The 18,725-nt window shown below is 45.5% G+C and overlaps 1 protein-coding gene across 4 annotated transcripts in view; it reads left to right on the top strand.

Moving 5' to 3' along the window:
• LOC149434012 (alanine aminotransferase 2-like) overlaps nt 1-14,675 on the top strand; it is a 58,389-nt gene extending 43,714 nt beyond the window's left edge. For all 4 annotated transcript variants that reach the window (XM_089664228.1, XM_089664229.1, XM_089664230.1 and 1 more), the window contains exons 9-12: nt 5,596-5,767; nt 7,462-7,617; nt 11,934-12,046; nt 14,448-14,675. In XM_089664228.1, coding sequence (XP_089520354.1) covers nt 5,596-5,767; nt 7,462-7,617; nt 11,934-12,046; nt 14,448-14,538 — 532 coding nt within the window. In that variant the 3' untranslated portion in view covers nt 14,539-14,675. The remainder of the gene's footprint in view (nt 1-5,595; nt 5,768-7,461; nt 7,618-11,933; nt 12,047-14,447) is intronic.
• Nucleotides 14,676-18,725: the final 4,050 nt, after the last annotated feature.

Genomic DNA, 18,725 nt, shown 5'->3' with positions numbered 1-18,725 from the left:
TTGATATATATATTTGAAATGCTCCAATTTGGGTCGTATTCAATAAATTTTTTTAAAATATTTCAGTAAATAAATAAATATATATATATATATATATATATATATATACTGCATGTTGAAATGCATGTTTTATATATTACAAAAAAAACATATATTTTTACAAATATTTGTCAATGCATTCCAAAAATATAGATTTGTATTTTTAAAAAACAGTATGTTTGAAAATGTATTTTTAAAAATATTTTTCATATAATTTTATATTCTGTAGAGAAACGCTTTGGCATTATTATTATTATTATACAGTATTTATAAAGCGCCAATAGTTGGCTCAGCGCTGTACATTACAATGGGAGACAATACATGGGACAGTACAATAACAATACAATGCAATACACGAGGGGTTCGAGGGCCCTGCTCCTTGGAGCTTACAATCTAGGAGGGAGGGGATGGTGGCACAGGAGGAGATAGCTGTGGGGGATGGGGTGGTAGGAAGAGCGGAGGAGATTGGCAATTAGAAGAGGGCGGGGTAGGCTTCCCTGAAGAGATGGGTTTTCAGGGTGCGCCTAAAGGAGAGGAGAGTAGGTGATAGTCTGATGGATTGGGGTAGGGAGTTCCAGAGGATGGGCGATGCCCTGGAGAAGTCCTGGTGGCGGGCATGGGAGGAGGAGACCAGGGAACTGGAGAGTAGGAGGTCTTGTGAGGAGCAAAGAGTATGTGTTGGGCGGTACTTGGATATCAGATCAGTGATGTAGTTCGGGGTAGTATGGTGGACAGCTTTGTACGTCAGTGTTAGCATTTTGAATTTGATCCGTTGCGCAATCGGAAGCCAGTGGAGGGATTGGCAGAGAGGGGTGGAGGACACTGAGTGGAGGCCAGTGGAGGGATTGGCAGAGGGGGGTGGAGGACATTGAGTGGAGGCCAGTGGAAGGATTGGCAGAGAGGGGTGGGGGACACTGAGTGGAGGCCAGTGGAGGGATTGGCAGTGGGGGGTGGAGGACACTGAGTGGAGGCCAGTGGAGGGATTGGCAGAGGGGGGTGGAGGACACTGAGTGGAGACCAGTGGAGGGATTGGCAGTGGGGGGTGGAGGACACTGAGTGGAGGCCAGTGGAGGGATTGGCAGAGGGGGGTGGAGGACACTGAATGGAGGCCAGTGGAGGGATTGGCAGAGGGGGGTGGTGGAGATGGAGCGGTTGGAAAGGTGAATGAGTCTGGCAGCCGTATTCAGGATGGACTGAAGTGGGGATAGCCAGCAGCGAGGCAGGCCAGTGAGGAGGGAGTTGCAGTAGTCGAGTCGTGATATGATGAGAGAGAGGATGAGCTGTTTAGTGGTTTCTGGGGTTAGGAACGTGCGGATTTTGGCGATGTTGCGGAGGTGGAGTCTGCATGTTGTGGAGGTGGAGTCTGCACGAGTTAGTTAAAGATTGGACTTGGGGCTGGAAGGATCGGTTGGAATCCAGAATGACACCAAGTACTCTGGCCTGCGGGGCGGATTTGATGGTGGCGCTGTTGGATGTGATGGAGAAGTCAGTAGGGGGTGGTGTCCGGGCTGGGGGGAAGACAAGAAACTCGGTTTTGGAGAGGTTCAGTTTAAGGAAGTGGAGCGACATCCAATCTGATATGTCGCTCAGTAGGTGTGTGATTCGGGCGGAGACTGAGGGGGTGAGGTGGGGGGTAGAGAGATAGATTTGTGTGTCGTCGGCATAGAGGTGGTAGTTGAAGACAATCAATAAAGACAATCATCTTCATTGATGAAATTTCTGTTATTAATTCATTTTAAATTCCACTATAAATCTTCAGGTATAACACAAAGGAAATTCCCCGATTGGCAGCCAAACAAACATTCCCATATTGACATATATTTGAAATACTACAATTTTGGCCATATTCAATATATCTCAAAATATATTTCAGTAACATACACACTGCATGTTGAAATGCATTTTTTTATATATTACAAAATATATGAAAAATATTTTTACAAATACATATTTTTTTAAAATATGTTCTTCAGTTTTTTTTAACATATAAAAAAGTATTTTTAACATATATTTTTACATACATTTGTAAGTGCATTCCAAAAATGTAGATTTGTATTTTTAAAGACATACAGTATATTTGAAAATTTATTTTTAAAAATATTTTTCATATACAGGAGAAACTCGAAAAATTAGAATATGGTGCAAAAGTTCATTTATTTCAGTGCAGCAACTTAAAAGGTGAAACTAATATATGAGACTCATTACATGCAAAGCAAGATAGTTCAAGCCGTGATTTGTCATCATTGTGATGATTATGGCTTACAGCTCATGAAAACCCCAAATCCACAATCTCAGAAAATGAGAATATTCCATGCAATCAATAAAACACGGATTGTACAGAACAATATCGGACCTCTGAAAAGTAGAAGCTGCATATGTACTCAGTACTTGGTTTGGGCCCCTTTTGCAGCAATTACTGCCTCAATGCGGCGTGGCATGGAAGCTATCAGCCTGTGGCACTGCTGAGGTGTTATGGAAGACCAGGATGCTTCAATAGCGGCCTTCAGCTCTTCTGCATTGTTCGGTCTCATGTCTCATCTTTCTCTTGGCAATGCCCCATAGATTCTCTATGGGGTTCAGGTCAGGCTAGTTTGCTGGCCAATCAAGCACAGTAATCCCACGGTCATTGAACCAGGTTTTGGTGCTTTTGGCAGTGTGGGCGGAGCCAAGTCCTGCTGGAAAATTAAGTCAGTATCCCCATAAAGCTCGTCTGCGGAAGGAAGCATGAAGTGCTCCAAAATCTCCTGGTAGACGGCTGCGGTGACCCTGGACTTAATGAAGCACAGTGGACCAACACCAGCAGATGACATGGCTCCCCAAATCAACACAGACTGTGGAAACTTCACACTGGACTTCAAGCATCTTGCAGTGTGTGCCTCTCCATTCTTCCTCCATACTCGGGGTCCTTGGGCCTCTCCATTCTTCCTCCATACTCGGGGTCTTTGTGCCTCTCCATTCTTCCTCCATACTCGGGGCCCTTGGGCCTCTCCATTCTTCCTCCATACTCGGGGTCCTTGGGCCTCTCCATTCTTCCTCCATACTCGGGGTCCTTGGGCCTCTCCATTCTTCCTCCATACTCGGGGTCCTTGGGCCTCTCCATTCTTCCTCCATACTCGGGGTCCTTGGGCCTCTCCATTCTTCCGCCATACTCGGGGTCCTTGGGCCTCTCCATTCTTCCTCCATACTCTGGGTCCTTGGGCCTCTCCATTCTTCCTCCATACTCGGGGTCCTTGGGCCTCTCCATTCTTCCTCCATACTCGGGGTCCTTGGGCCTCTCCATTCTTCCTCCATACTCGGGGTCCTTGGGCCTCTTCATTCTTCCTCCATACTCGGGGTCCTTGGGCCTCTCCATTCTTCCTTCATACTCGGGGTCCTTGGGCCTCTTCATTCTTCCGCCATACTTGGGGTCCTTGGGCCTCTCCATTCTCCCTCCATACTTGGGGTCCTTGGGCCTCTCCATTCTTCCTCCATACTCGGGGTCCTTGGGTCTCTCCATTCTTCCTCCATACATGGAGTCCTTGGGCCTCTCCATTCTTCCTCCATACTCGGGGTACTTGGTTTCCAAATGAGATGCAAAAGTTGCTCTCATCAGAAAAGAGGACTTTGGACCACTGAGCAACAGACCAGGTCTGTTTTTCTTTAGCCCAGGTAAGATGCATCTGACATTGTTTGTTGTTCAGGAGCTTCTTGACAAGAGGAATATGACATTTTAAGCCCATGTCCAGGATTCGTCTGTGTGTGGTGGCTCTTGATGCACTGACTCCAGCCTCAGTCCACTCCTTGTGAAAGTCCCCAACACTTCTGAATGGCCTTTTCCTGACAATCCTCTCCAGGCTGCGGTCATCCCTGCTGCTTGTGCACCTTTTTCTTCCACACTTTTCCCTTCCACATAACTTTCTATTAATGTGCTTTGATACAGCACTTTGGGAACATCCAACTTCTTTTGCAATTACCTTTTGAGGCTTTCCCTCCTTATTGAGGGTGTCAGTGATGGTGTCAGGTCAGCAGTCTTTCCCATGATTGTGATTCCTACTGAACCAGACTGAGAGACCATTTAAAGGCTCAGGAACCCTTTGCAGGTGTTATGGCTGAATGATCTGATTAGAGTGGGACACTTTGAGCCGAGATTATTCCACCTTTTCACAATATTCTCATTTTCTGAGATTGTGGATTTGGGGTTTTCATGAGCTGTAAGCCATAATCATCACAATGATGACAAATCACGGCTTGAACTATCTTGCTTTGCATGTAATGAGTCTCATATATTAGTTTCACCTTTCAAGTTGCTGCACTGAAATAAATGAACTTTTGCACCATATTCTCATTTTTTGAGTTTCACCTGTATTTTTAATAAAAAATAATTTCAACATACAGTGTGTGTGTGTGTGTATATATATATATATATATATATATACACACACACACACACATACACACACACACATATATATATCCAATAAAAGCAAGTTGTATGTGTGTTTGAGGGACCAGAAACACTACAAAAATGATCAATAAAGCGATATTAAACCCTCAGTATTGAGCTGCTGCCCGAGGTTTCCTATTTCAGGAAGGCTCCTTTTTCTTGTAGTGTCCTATGGAGCCACCCTTTGCATGCTGGGACTTCAGTTGTTTCTCCCTACACTACAGGCATCAATAGAAACACACAGCCCCATATAGCTTAGGGTGGCAGGACACTCCCCTGCTGCTCCTCCCCCCCTCCCTTCTCCAAGCTACCAGACTGACTGGAGACTACACTGTCGACTGTTAACCCTTTCCTGTGAAGCCCAGACATTCAGGGAAGCAGCACTGAATAAGCAGGAGCCAGCAGCATTGAAAGTGCTGGAGTAAGAATTTTCTTTGGGGCAAATCATACAAATGAATAAATAATTTTTAAAAACAGATGTGACTTGAAATGACCCATGCTCTGCTCCAATGAGGTTTGACAATGACATTGAACTGCCTGATATAAAGCTCTATATCTTTTTTGCTGAATTTCTGTGAATTAAACCTGTTTTTCATCAGAAATATTATTATTAATATTTTAGCATCAAAATTATTAGCAGATAGTGACAGTTATTATTAGATGTATATATACAGATAGTGACAGTTATTATTCTATGTTTATATACAGATAGTGACAGTTATTCTTAGATGTTTATATACAGATAGTGACGGTTATTATTAGATGTTTATATACAAATAGTGACAGTTATTATTAGATGTTTATATACAGATAGTGACAGTTATTTTTAGATGTTTATATACAAATAGTGACAGTTATTATTAGATGTTTATATACAGATAGTGACAGTTATTATTAGATGTTTATATACAGATAGTGACAGTTATTCTTAGATGTTTATATACAGATAGTGACAGTTATTTTTAGATGTTTATATACAGCTAGTGACAGTTATTATTAGATGTTTATATACAAATAGTGACAGTTATAATTAGATGTTTATATACAGCTAGTGACAGTTATTATTAGATGTTTATATAGTGTTCCTGATATCAAATCAACTGAGATATGTGCTTATTCTCCTCTCCCCCGAGGTGCGGCCTCCGAACCGGCTACATTGAGTTTGTTAATGTGGAGCGGGCCGTGTTTAGGTACTTCGATATCCTGAAATCCTTTGATATCCCTTCTGTCATTGCTGTGCTTTCCCTGGAGGTTCTAGTGGACCCCCCGCGACCTGGAGACCCCTCCTATGAGAATTTCCAAGCGGTGAGTGTCACAAGCAGGACATGTAATATAAAATATAGAATATTTGGTGGCTGACATCCTCAGTATAGGGAATAGAGGAGACCTTGATCACACTACTGCACCAAGACAGAAGGCTCCTAGTGGGCGGTGCTTGACTCTGCCATCCGCCCCCGCACTTCTGAAATGATGGGTCTGCAAATGAGCATTTACAGTAGCTGAAAGGTGGCACTAATGTAACAAACTTCTAAAATGTGTCGGGAAAATGTGTCACGTGACTTATGAAGGCCATGATAGGGATTTCTATTTTCATGTCAAAAATTTATTCCATCCATTCTGGAAGTCTTGTAGAGCTGCTGTTGTTCATTTTGGGAAACAGAATCCAGAAAAATGGATGTCCAACCATCTTCCTTCAGTGATAATGCACACCACCCTAAATTGGGTGTAATCCATCACTTTCTATGGGGGAAGGTGGAGAAGAGGCTCCAAGTGATGTCAGTGATAATGAACACCACCCTAAATTGGGTGTAATCCATCACTTTCTATGGGGGAAGGTGGAGAATGGGCTCCAGGTGATGTCAGTGATAATGGACAGCACCTAAATTGGGTGTAATCCATCACTTTCTGTCAGGGATCCCGGGTCCTCGGCGGCGCGCGCATGCGCAGACCGCCGATCCGTCCCAGCCGGCGAGCGCAGAATCCTCGGCGATCGCGGCGGCCGCACATGCGCAGTAGCGATCGCGGCCGCACCAATGGGAGAGCAGGGCGCCCTATTTAAAGCTGCCTGTGCATCTCCAAGTTGCCGCAAGGTCTTGTTCCAGTCCTGTAAGTACGCTTCCTAGTTGCCAAACTCTGCCTGTTCTGACTTATGCTTACCTTCTCCTGCTCTGACCCCGGCTCGTCCCTGACCATCCTCCTGCCTGACCCTCGGTACCTCGTTGCCCGCTACCTGTTGAACCTGGCTTGTGACCCCGACTATTCTCCGCTTACTCCCCCTGTACCACGCTGCCCGCACAATTCCGACCCGGCTAGTCTGACCTCGTCCACTCCTGACAGTTGCCCATCCATCCCGCTCGGATCGGGATCTGTCATCCCATCCATCCCGCTCAGATCAGGATCTGTCATCCCCTTCACAGCAGGCTCAACCCGGGCACATATCCCCAGCGGGACCCCTCTGCCGCCGCCGGGGGTGCCCAGGAACGCGACCTGGTTTCAGTCTTGCACCAAGTCCATCCCCACCATCAGGGGCCCTGGTGAAAAGGCAGACTGGGACTTAGACTCCGCGCCCTGGGAAACCCCGTGCCGTGGACCACTAGAGATCCCGTTGGGTGGAGCCTGACACTTTCTTTGGGAGGAAGCTGGAGAAGAGGCTCCAGGTGATGTCAGTGATAATGAACACCACCCTAAATTGGGTGTAATCCATCACTTACTGTGGAGGAAAGGTGGAGAACGGGCTCCTTGTGATGTCAGTAATAATGAACACCACCCTAAATTGGGTGTAATCCATCACTTTCTATGGGGGGAAGGTGAAGAAGGGCCTCTAGGTGTTGGTATTGGACATGGCCAATAGGATAAAATATATCAAAACAAAAGATTTCATCAGTCTTTATAAATGAGGTCACTAGAATGATGGGAAAAGCATGAAAGTCAGCTGATCTGAAGGTGAGTGGGAGCTGCGTATTAGGCTACTTACCTCCCTTCTCCATCTTATTCTGCAGGAGACACAGAATCTGCTGAGCACTCAGCTGGAGAAGGCCCAACTGACAGGAGAAATACTAAACAGGGCCCCAGGAATCCACTGTAACCCCATCCAGGGGGCCCTGTATGCCTTTCCCCGTATTGAGATCCCGGAGAGAGCCATCAGCCTGGCAAAGGTACCACACAGTGATATACATTGGCAGTCCGTAACCTAACCAACCCCCCCCCCCAAAAAAAAAATCACCCCAGGGTCGAATATTAGTCCCAGCAAGGAGAACCTCTCCTTATCGAGTATATGCACTCCACGCTGGGGATCTGCTGAGTCATGTGATACGTGAAGGGTGGAGCCCTCGCCCAAACAAGTCATTGGATGGAGTCAAGAATTGTTCAATTCTCTGATTATTTTTGTTTTTTGTGTTCACATTGGGAAAATCCCCCTACATTTTGAGAACTCATACTAAAATGTGCTTTTTTTTCCCCATGAAAATGCACCTAAAAACCCAAAGCATTATGGGATGCATTTATAAAAAAGATTGTACGCCCCTTCAGGGTTAGGGACTGATGTGAATGTACAATATATAGGTAAATTGACGGCGCTATATAAGTACCTGAAATAAATAAATAAAAAATCACTTAGCTGTTCATCCTTTGAAACTGCATATAGAAAAAATAAAATCAAATGTCCTATTGAGATTCTGCTAATCAAATGTTAAAAACTGAAAAAAAGAAACAGTGTGAAGGGGGAAAATGTCACATTACAACCACTAGATGGCACTAAGTATCATGGGAAATAAATATGCTCCTCAGCTCCATCTAGGGGCGATAATGTGGTATTTTCACCATTTAAATTTTTTTTTTTTTAATAAGACATTTGATCTGCAGACACTATAACCTGAGAACACTCGATTTTACCCAAATTCAGATGAATTAATTTATGCGCAGTGTCAATAGACAAACACCTATGTGAGGTTTCATGAGTAATACACCCCTATATATTTTCTGAAAGCAGAAAATAGAATGACGCCAATTAAATTTTTTTATATTTATTCATAAAGTTGCACTCCCAATTCAAAATTTTAAGCAATAAAGCACCTAAATTAATCTTAGCGCATGCAAAATCCCAGATTTCTGGTAAAATATAAAAGATCCCATAAGTAGATACCTTTAAAAAAAAGTCCTGGATTCTTTCTTGGATACACAGAATATAACTGGATATAACATTTATAGGGAAAGTTGATCCAGGGAATATCCGATTGCCTCTCAGGGGGGTCAGGAAGGAATTTTTTCCCCTGCAGGAGCAAATTGGATCGTGCTTTGCTGGGTTTTTTTTTGCCTTCCTCTGGATCAACTGTGGGTGTAGGATTATAACTTTTTTTTTGTATGGTTGAACTGGATGGACTTTTGTCTTTTTTCAGCCAAACTAACTATGCAACTATGTAACTCTTGGAACCCCGAGGATTCTCCTAGAATCCCCCAGGAATCTCCTAAATCCCTTAGAACTTTCCTGAAACCCCCAGGATTCTCCTAAATCCTTCAGAGCTCTCTTACAATCCTCATGTATCTTCTGGAATCCCCCAGAACTACCCTGGAATGCCACAGAACTCTCTTGTCATCCCTAAGACTCTCCTGAAATCACTCAGAACTTTCCTAGAATCTCCCAGGAATATCCTGAATCTCTCAGAACTTTCCTGAAACCCCCAGGAACCTCCTGGAGTCCCAGGGACTCTCCTGAATCCCTCCAAATTCTCCTGGGACCCCCTAGAACTTGCCCGGAATCCCAGGGACTCTCATCTAACCCCTTAGAACTCTCCTGTAATCCATCTATTTTAGAATCCCCTGGGAGTCTCCTGGATTACTTAAAAAATTTTCTGGAACTGCCAGGATTCTCCTGGAATCCAAAGGGACTGTTTTGGACCCCCCCCCCAGGACTCTCCTGGAATCCCAAAGGGATCTCCTGAAACCCTCAGAACACTCCTAGAACCCCCCAAGACTGTCATGAACCCCTCAAGAATCTCTCAGATCAACTGTGGGTATCCGATTGCCTCTCGGGGGATCAGGAAGGAATTTTTTTCCCTGCAGGAGCAAGTTGGATCGTGCTTTGCTGGGTTTTTTTTTGCCTTCCTCTGGATCAACTGTGGGTGTAGGATCATAACTTTTTTTTGTATGGTTGAACTGGATGGACTTTTGTCTTTTTTCAGCCAGATTAACTATGCAACTATGTAACTCCTGGAACCCCGAGGATTCTCCTAGAATCTCCCAGGAATCTCCTAAATCCCTTAGAACTTTCCTGACACCCCCCAGAATTCTCCTAAATCCCTCAGAGCTCTCTTACAATCCTCATGTATCTTCTGGAATCCCCCAGAACTACCCTGGAATGCCACAGAACTCTCTTGTCATCCCTAAGACTCTCCTGAAATCCCTCAGAACTTTCCTAGAATCTCCCAGGAATATCCTGAATCTCCTAGAACTTTCCTGAAACCCACAGGAAACTCCTGGAGTCCCAGGGACTCTCCTGAATCCCTCAAAATTCTCCTGGGACCCCCTAGAACTTGCCCGGAATCCCAGGGACGCTCATCTAACCCCTTAGAACTCTCCTGTAATCCATCTATTTTAGAATCCCCTGGGAGTCTCCTGGATTACTTCAAAACTCTTCTGGAACTCCCAGGATTCTCCTGGAATCCAAAGGGACTGTTTTGGACCCCCCCCCAGGACTCTCCTGGAATCCCAAAGGGCTCTCCTGAAACCCTCAGAACACTCCTAGAACCCCCCCAAGACTGTCATGAACCCCTCAAGAATCTCTCAGATCAACTGTGGGTATCCGATTGCCTCTCGGGGGATCAGGAAGGAATTTTTTTCCCTGCAGGAGCAAATTGGATCGTGCTTTGCTGGGTTTTTTTTTTTTGCCTTCCTCTGGATCAACTGTGGGTGTAGGATTATAACGTGTTTTTTTTTTTGTATGGTTGAACTGGATGGACTTTTGTCTTTTTTTCAGCCAGACTAACTATGCAACTATGTAACTCTTGGAACCCCGAGGATTCTCCTAGAATCCCCCAGGAATCTCCTAAATCCCTTAGAACTTTCCTGAAACCTCCCAGGATTCTCCTAAATCCCTCAGAGCTCTCTTACAATCCTCATGTATCTTCTGGAATCCCCCAGGTCTACCCTGGAATGCCACAGAACTCTCTTGTCATCCCCAAGACTCTCCTGAAATCCCTCAGAACTTTCCTAGAATCTCCCAGGAATATCCTGAATCTCTTAGAACTGTCCTGAAACCCACAGGAAACTCCTGGAGTCCCAGGGACTCTCCTGAATCCCTCAAAATTTTCCTGGGACCCCCTAGAATTTGCCCGGAATCCCAGGGACTCTCATCTAACCCCTTAGAACCCTCCTGTAATCCATCTATTTTAGAATCCCCTGGGAGTCTCCTGGATTACTTCAAAACTCTTCTGGAACTCCCAGGATTCTAATGGAATCCAAAGGGACTGTTTCCCCCCCCCCCCCCCCAGGACTCTCCTGGAATCCTAAAGGGCTCTCCTGAAACCCTCAGAGCACTCCTAGAACCCCCCCAAGACTGTCATGAACCCCTCAGGAATCTCTCAGATTACCTGTGGGTATCCGATTGCCTCTCGGGGGATCAGGAAGGAATTTTTTCCCTGCAGGTGCAAACTGTATCATGCTTTGCTGGGTTTTTTTGCCTTCCTCTGGATCAACTGTGGGTGTAGGATATCTTATTTTTTAATGGTTGAACTGGATGGACTTTTGTCTTTTTTCAGCCAGACTAACTATGTAACCATGTCACGCCTGAAAATTGCATGTGCTCATGAAATGGCAAAAAAATGTTACCCAGAATGGTCTATAGGTGGCCCTCTACAGATCATCAGTGTCCTAGAATGATTGCTCTCTGTGCGCACGGTGATACCTGATAAAAAAAAAGTGCAGCCATTGTTTTTATGCGCATACTGTTCTAACATATGGTTGAGTTTGTATGTGCGTGTAAACGGGGGTGGGGGGCTTTTAAACTTTTTTGTTTTTCTTTTTAATTTTTTTATTTCCAATTTTTAAAAATATTTTTCCTTTTAATTTTATTGCCGACAAGGGGCCTGATGAGCAGATCGGACTCTATGCCAAGTGCAGATAATACACAGGTTTTTAAAGTAGTCGTTTTTATGTAGGTGGGCATCTTTTATCCTGAAAATTTGCCTCTCTGGATGACCTGGTGTGTCTATCGTCTCATTATCGGTACAGCAGATTTAGTGACATGATCAGGGCAGTACGAGTGAGGGCCAGGGGCGGACTGACCATTAGTCACTCGGGCACTGCCCAAGGGCCCAGGGTCAGTAGGGGGCCCCATGAGATGCCCTTGGTACCTTTCATAGGCTTTTTGGGTGTGGTTTGAGTGTGGGCGTGGACACAGGGGCCTCATGATTTCCTATTGCTTAGGGGCCCCATGAGTTGTCAGTCTGCTCCTGGTGACGGCTGTGTTCATTCCCAGGAACGGGGACAGGCACCGGACGAATTCTTCTGTCATCTTCTCCTGGAGGAGACCGGCATTGTCTTGGTGGACGGGACCGGTTTTGGCCAAGCAAAGGGGACATACCACTTTAGGTGAGTGTTTACTTCCTATAAAATGTGATAAAAATAAATATGAATAAATAATATGCAGTATATCGGATACAATGTAATCGTTTGCTGCCAATTGGTCATTGAACCTGAACACATGGAAAATCCGAGATCACACTCTCAGCAAGAGCAGAACAAAAGGTTGACCTCCTCCATTTATCTGTGGATGACAACAAAATGAAAAAAACCAAGTGAAACCCTATATACATTGGTGGAGGTGCCCCTTGATGTTAGAGGACAGTCTCCCTGTGCGTTCTTTTTAGTTCAGGTCTTGTGACAATCCAAAGTCTACAGAACAGAGTACAACAGCCTGCAATAAATACTGTCAGGGGACCAAATAGATCCCAATTGTTATTGTTTTCAGAAGCACTGAGACTGTCTCTGTGGGGCTTCCTTCCCACCTCTACCCTTCGGGGTAATAGAGGCTAGAGATGGGGGTATCACTGTGTTCGATATGTGACAGAACCCCCCTCCCACCCGGGGTGATATAGTCTGGGGATGGGGGTGTCACTATGCCCTATATGTTACAGAACCCCCCTCCCACCCGGGGTGATATAGTCTGGGGATAGGGGGTGTCACTGTGTTCTATATGTTACAGAACCCCCCTCCCACCCGGGGTGATATAGCCTGGGGATGGGGGGTGTCACTGTGTTCTATATGTGACAGAATGCCCCCTCCCACCCAGGGTGATATAGCCTGGGGATGGGGGGTGTCACTGTGTTCTATATGTGACAGAATGCCCCCTCCCACCCAGGGAGATATAGCCTGGGGATGGGGGGTGTCACTGTGTTCTATATGTGGCAGAACCCCCCTCCCACCCGGGGTGATATAGCCTGGGGATGGGGGGTGTCACTGTGTTCGATATGTGACAGAACCCCCCTCCCACCCGGGGTAATATAGCCTGGGGATGGGGGGTGTCACTGTGTTCTATATGTTACAGAACCCCCCTCCCACCCGGGGTGATATAGTCTAGGGATGGGGGGTGTCACTGTGTTCTATATGTTACAGAACCCCCCTCCCACCCGGGGTGATATAGTCTAGGGATGGGGGGTGTCACTGTGTTCTATAACTGACAGAACCACCTTCCCACCCGGGGTGATATAGTCTAGGGATGGGGGGTGTCACTGTGTTCTATATGTGACAGAACCCCCCTCCCACCCTGGGTGATATAGCATGGGGATGGGGAGTGTCACTGTGTTCTATATGTGACAGAACCCCCCTCCCACCCCGGGTGATATAGTCTGGGGATGGGGGGTGTCACTGTGTTCTATTAGAAACAGAATGCACCTCCCACCCAGGGTGATAGAGCCTGGGGATGGGGTTGTCACTGTGTTCTATTTGTGACAGAACCCCCCTCCCACCCTGGGTGATATAGTCTGGGAATGGGGGGTGTCACTGTGTTCTATATGTTACAGAACCCCTCTCCCACCTGGGGTGATAGAGCCTGGGGATGGGGGTGTCACTGTGCTCTATATGTGACAGAACCCCCCTCCCACCCAGGGTAATATAGCCTGGGGATGGGGGTGTCACTGTGTTCTATATGTGACAGAACCCCCCTCCCACCCAGGGTGATATAGCCTGGGGATGGGGGGTATCACTGTGTTCTATATGTGACAGAACCCCCCTCCCACCCTGGGTGATATAGCCTGGGGATGGGGGATGTCACTGTGTTCTATATGTGACAGAACCCCCCTCCCACCCTGGGTGATATAACCTGGGGATGGGGGATGTCACTGTGTTCTATAACTGACAGAACCACCCAGTCAGTAATATAGCCTACGGATGGGGGGTGGGGGGTGGGTTCACTATGTTTTATATGTGACAGAGTCCCTGGGGTAATAAAGGTTGAAAATGGGGTGTCACTGTATTCTATATGCGGCAAAACCTACCTTCTGCTGAGGGTTGGGGGTGTCACTGTGTTCAATATGTAAGTACCCCCTGATGTAATTTAGGTTGGAGATGGGTGTGTCACTGTGTCCTATATAAAATACAGCCCCCCTCCTAGGATATATAGGCTAAGGATGGGGGGTTTCATTGTGTTCTGTATGGGAGAGAGCCCCCCCTCTTTCCTCCTGGGGTAATATAAATTGGTGATGTGGGATGTCACTGTGTTCTGTAGGTCACCCGAGTAATATTGGCTGGAAATGGGGGTAGTCACTGTGTTCTAGATGTTATAGAGACCCCGCCCCCAGAGGGCAATATAGCCTGGAGATGATGGTGTTCTACATGTCACAGAGGCCCCCTAGGAGCCTCCCCATCTGCACCCCATCCTCCTTTCCCAGCATTATAGTGTGTGGGTGTCCTAGGATAAATAAATAGGGTGAAATACTGTATTTGACAGTTTGGTATTTGGTGTCGTCCATCTCACATTCGTTGTGTATTTCAGGATATCTCTGCTCCACCCTATGGAGGAACTGAAATCCATCCTGGAAAAGATTGTAGAATTCCATGGACGATTTCTCCGGGAATATTCCTGAGTCGCTCTCCCCCCCCCCCCCCCAGAATCACATCACATGGAAAGTCCCAGTACTAAATGATGACACTTTACCTGCACTCCACCCACAAATCAGTGTGCACTCCACAATAAATGGAAATTATGGCATATCTTCTACAATGTGTTGTATACCACTCTTATGTACAATGCTATCATACAGAAAAATGAGGTGGTGAGAACTAGGAAAATGGTCTGTCCACCCAAAACTGAACCAGAGTGGAAGCTTCCGGAAATTAAAGAACTATCATTAGGTTTTGCAAAATGTCCAACGGAATTTGTGAACAAATGTTGGCAACAAGGCAAAAATGAAAAAAAAAAAAATCTTTATTGAAAACGAGGAGTGAAATATTCCATAGCAAGACCCACGCTAACACGTTTCAGTCCAGAAAAGGCTTTATTCATAGCCAAGCCAATTCGCTTTTCATTTTGTTGCCGACTTTTGTTCATAAGTATCTATTGGGAAACAGATGGACACCGTGAAGTACCATACCACAGCCCGGGAGAGAGTACATTGGGTTGCAGCACCTCACCTATGTGGATAGTCCATAAACTGTAGATAACTACTAAACTCAAAGGAAATCTGATATGATTGGCTGTCCTCCTAAAACAGGGGTGGGCAAACTTTTTGACTTGAGGGTCGCAATGGGTTCATATATTGGACCCGGGGGCCGGACCAAGAGTAGATGAATGATGTGTATGTGTCATCCATAGTAAGTATAGTAATATTCCCCCATAGTAAGCATAGTAATTAATCCCCCATATAGTAATTCATCCCCCATATAGTAATTAATCCCCCATATAGTAATTCATCCCCCATATAGTAATTAATCCCCCATATAGTAATTAATCCCCCATATAGTAATTCATCCCCCATAGTAATTCATCCCCCATATAGTAATTCATCCCCCCTATAGTAATTCATCCCCCATTATAGTAATTCATCCCCCATATAGTAATTCATCCCCCATAGTAATTCATCCCCAATAGTAATTCATCCCCCATATAGTAATTAATCCCCCATATAGTAATTCATCCCCCATAGTAATTCATCCCCCATAGTAATTCATCCCCCATAGTAATTCATCCCCCATATAGTAATTCATCCCCCATAGTAATTAATCCCCCATATAGTAATTAATCCCCCATATAGTAATTAATCCCCCATAGTAATTCATCCCCCATATAGTAATTAATCCCCCATAGTAATTCATCCCCCCTATAGTAATTCATCCCCCATATAGTAATTCATCCCCCATAGTAATTAATCCCCCATATAGTAATTAATCCCCCATAGTAATTCATCCCCCCTATAGTAATTCATCCCCCATATTGTAATTCATCCCCCATAGTAATTAATCCCCCATATAGTAATTCATCCCCCATATAGTAGTTCATCCCCCATATAGTAATTCATTCCCCATATAGTAATTCATCCACCATATAGTAATTCATCCCCCATAGTAATTAATCCCCCATATAGTAATTCATCCCCCATATTAATTAATCCCCCATATAGTAATTCATCCCCCATAGTAATTCATCCCCCATAGTAATTCATCCCCCCTATAGTAATTCATCCCCCATAGTAATTCATCCCCCATAGTAATTAATCCCCCATATAGTAATTCATCCCCCATATAGTAGTTCATCCCCCATATAGTAATTCATCCCCCATATAGTAATTCATCCCCCCTATAGTAATTCACCCCCCCTATAGTAATTCATCCCCCATATTAAGTCCCCAAGTCCCCCCTGTGTCAATTTACTTACCTTTGCTCCGCGCGTTCCTCTCGCTTTGTTCCCGCTCCGTTCCGGTCTTCAGGGCGGACTGTGAGAGGAGCCTATCTCCCCTCACGTTCGTCATGCTGCCCCGCCTACACACATCCTGACAGCCATCCTGACAGTATCATGCTCCACGGGCCGGATTAAAAGGTCCGCCGGGCCGTAGTTTGCCCATTGCTGTCCTAAAACAAGCCACTAGCCAGATGTCATGCTGAACCTTCGACTTCCATACCAAGTCACTGGCCTGGAACAAAGTCACTGGCCTGGAACAAAGAGGCAGGTAAGGAGTTCTTTCTTTGACCTGTGTATTTGTTCCAGGTCAGTGACTCAAAGTATTGAAGACCATGGAGCAGGTTGCATTTTCATTATGGAGTTAGCCTCATATTCCCTTCAAACCGAGTTTACTATTGATCCAACACAAAATCTTCTCGGTTTATCCTCCATGCAGTCTGGTGGTACCATATTCACCCTCCTCCCGATTCTGAATTCCAAACCACTTTGACGCACCCTCCTGCAGCATGGGCCTTTTTCGTATTTTCTAAGATGGTCAGTGACATTGGCCACTCTCTTATGTTGGTGACCCCACAATGCCATCCACAGAGAGTGGCCGACCACAATGACCATCTTCTAACTCCAACGAAGAAGGTTCTCAGACATCACGTGACTTGTGAATTCCAAACCCCTTGATGCACCCTCCTGCAGCATGGGCCTTTTTCGTAATTATAAGATGGTCAGTGACAATGGCCACTCTCTTATGTTGGTGACCCCCACAATGCCATCCAGAGAGAGTGGCCGACCACAATGACCATCTTCTAATTCCAACGAAGAAGGTTCTCAGACATCACGTGACTTGTGAATTCCAAACCCCTTTCATGCACCCTCCTGCAGCATGGGCCTTTTTCGTAATTATAAGATGGTCAGTGACAATGGCCACTCTCTTATGTTGGTGACCCCCACAATGCCATCCAGAGAGAGTGGCCGACCACAATGACCATCTTCCAACTCCAACGAGGAAGGTTCTCAGACATCATGTGACTTGTGCCAGGGCAGAGCTCACTGCTGCTATGAAAGTATTTAAAGGAAGGTAGGAATTTCTGGTGTGCTTGTGTCAGTTGAATGTTTGCAGTTACATACAGAGACTCCAAAGATGGTGGACCTCCCACCATCCCTAATATTTCATTTGTTATAAATAATAGAACAAGAAGAACTAGAGGCCTTACCATTGATGTCTCCAAAAGATATAAGGATCTTTAGGCCACCAGACTCCACCTATAACTCAGTATCGTATTTGGGTGGAGAGTTTGTCAAGTTGGAGTTGAAGGTCCATCTCTGATCCTGATACGTGGTAGGATGATAGCTCTTTGTACATATTGGCTTTCTCATTGTCAGCCTGATTTGTGGTATCTGAGAAGTTAAGGAGGAACTTAATCCCCTCAACTATACTTCTTTCCCCTCTGCTCTTGGTGGGGCAAAAAAAGAAAAATGCATACTCACCTGGTGATCCAGCTGTCTTCCCTTGATATATACCTGTGTATGTAAGCACACCCAGTCTCACACTGCCATCTTCTTCTGACAATAGCAGGGGGTGCCAGCTGTGTGTTCCAGGTAGTACATGTGGCCCTATGATGGCATGTGTGTCATCAGAGGAGTGGCTACAAAAAGCATGAACCAGCCCCTCCAGTGACGCAGCTTACCGCATGTGCCATAGAGTACCCTATGGCCTCCTGGGACCCATGACATGGACATCCCAGGAAGCAGCAGGCACAGTACATATCATTCTGGCCTAGACCAGAAATAAGGAGATGTGAGGAGGAGTTCCCAAAAAAGGTTATTTCGCCAATTCCGAAGGAAGTGGAGGAGGAGACTGATATAAAGATGATGGGTACAGATCTGCTGTAATATAAATACAGATCATAGGTAATTATACTTCCAACATAATCATGCAAAGTGAATATTGCTGTTCTTTTCACAAGGTTATACAATGACACAGCCTGGGCATAAAACATCCAAATCATGGACTGAAAGGAGGAACCCACCCAAACCGGAAATCAGCCCATTAATAGAACGCAAGAAGATGCTTAAATCATCATTTGGAACCTTCTAAGTCCTTTATTGTTTTAGGAGGAGAGGAGCTGCTAAGGATAGTAGACACCAGACACCCTTGCATATTATGTGCTGAAGGTGCTTCAGGACCAGGGTATAGAAAGACCCAGGGGCGGACTGACCATTTGGAAACTCGGGCACTGCCCGAGGGCCCGGGGTCAGTAGGGGGCCCCATGAGATGCCCCTGGTACCTTTTTCATAGGCTTTTTTGAGTTTGGGAAAGGACACAGGGGCCCCATGATCCCCTATTGCCCAGGGGCCCCATGAGTTGTCAGTCCACCCCTG

Source organism: Staurois parvus, unplaced genomic scaffold (genome assembly GCF_062004578.1).
Source record: "Staurois parvus isolate SC_StPar_1 unplaced genomic scaffold, SC_StPar_1.0 ptg001861l, whole genome shotgun sequence".
In the NCBI taxonomy this organism is placed as follows: Eukaryota; Metazoa; Chordata; class Amphibia; order Anura; family Ranidae; genus Staurois; species Staurois parvus.
This window is presented reverse-complemented; position numbering and strand designations above follow the sequence as displayed.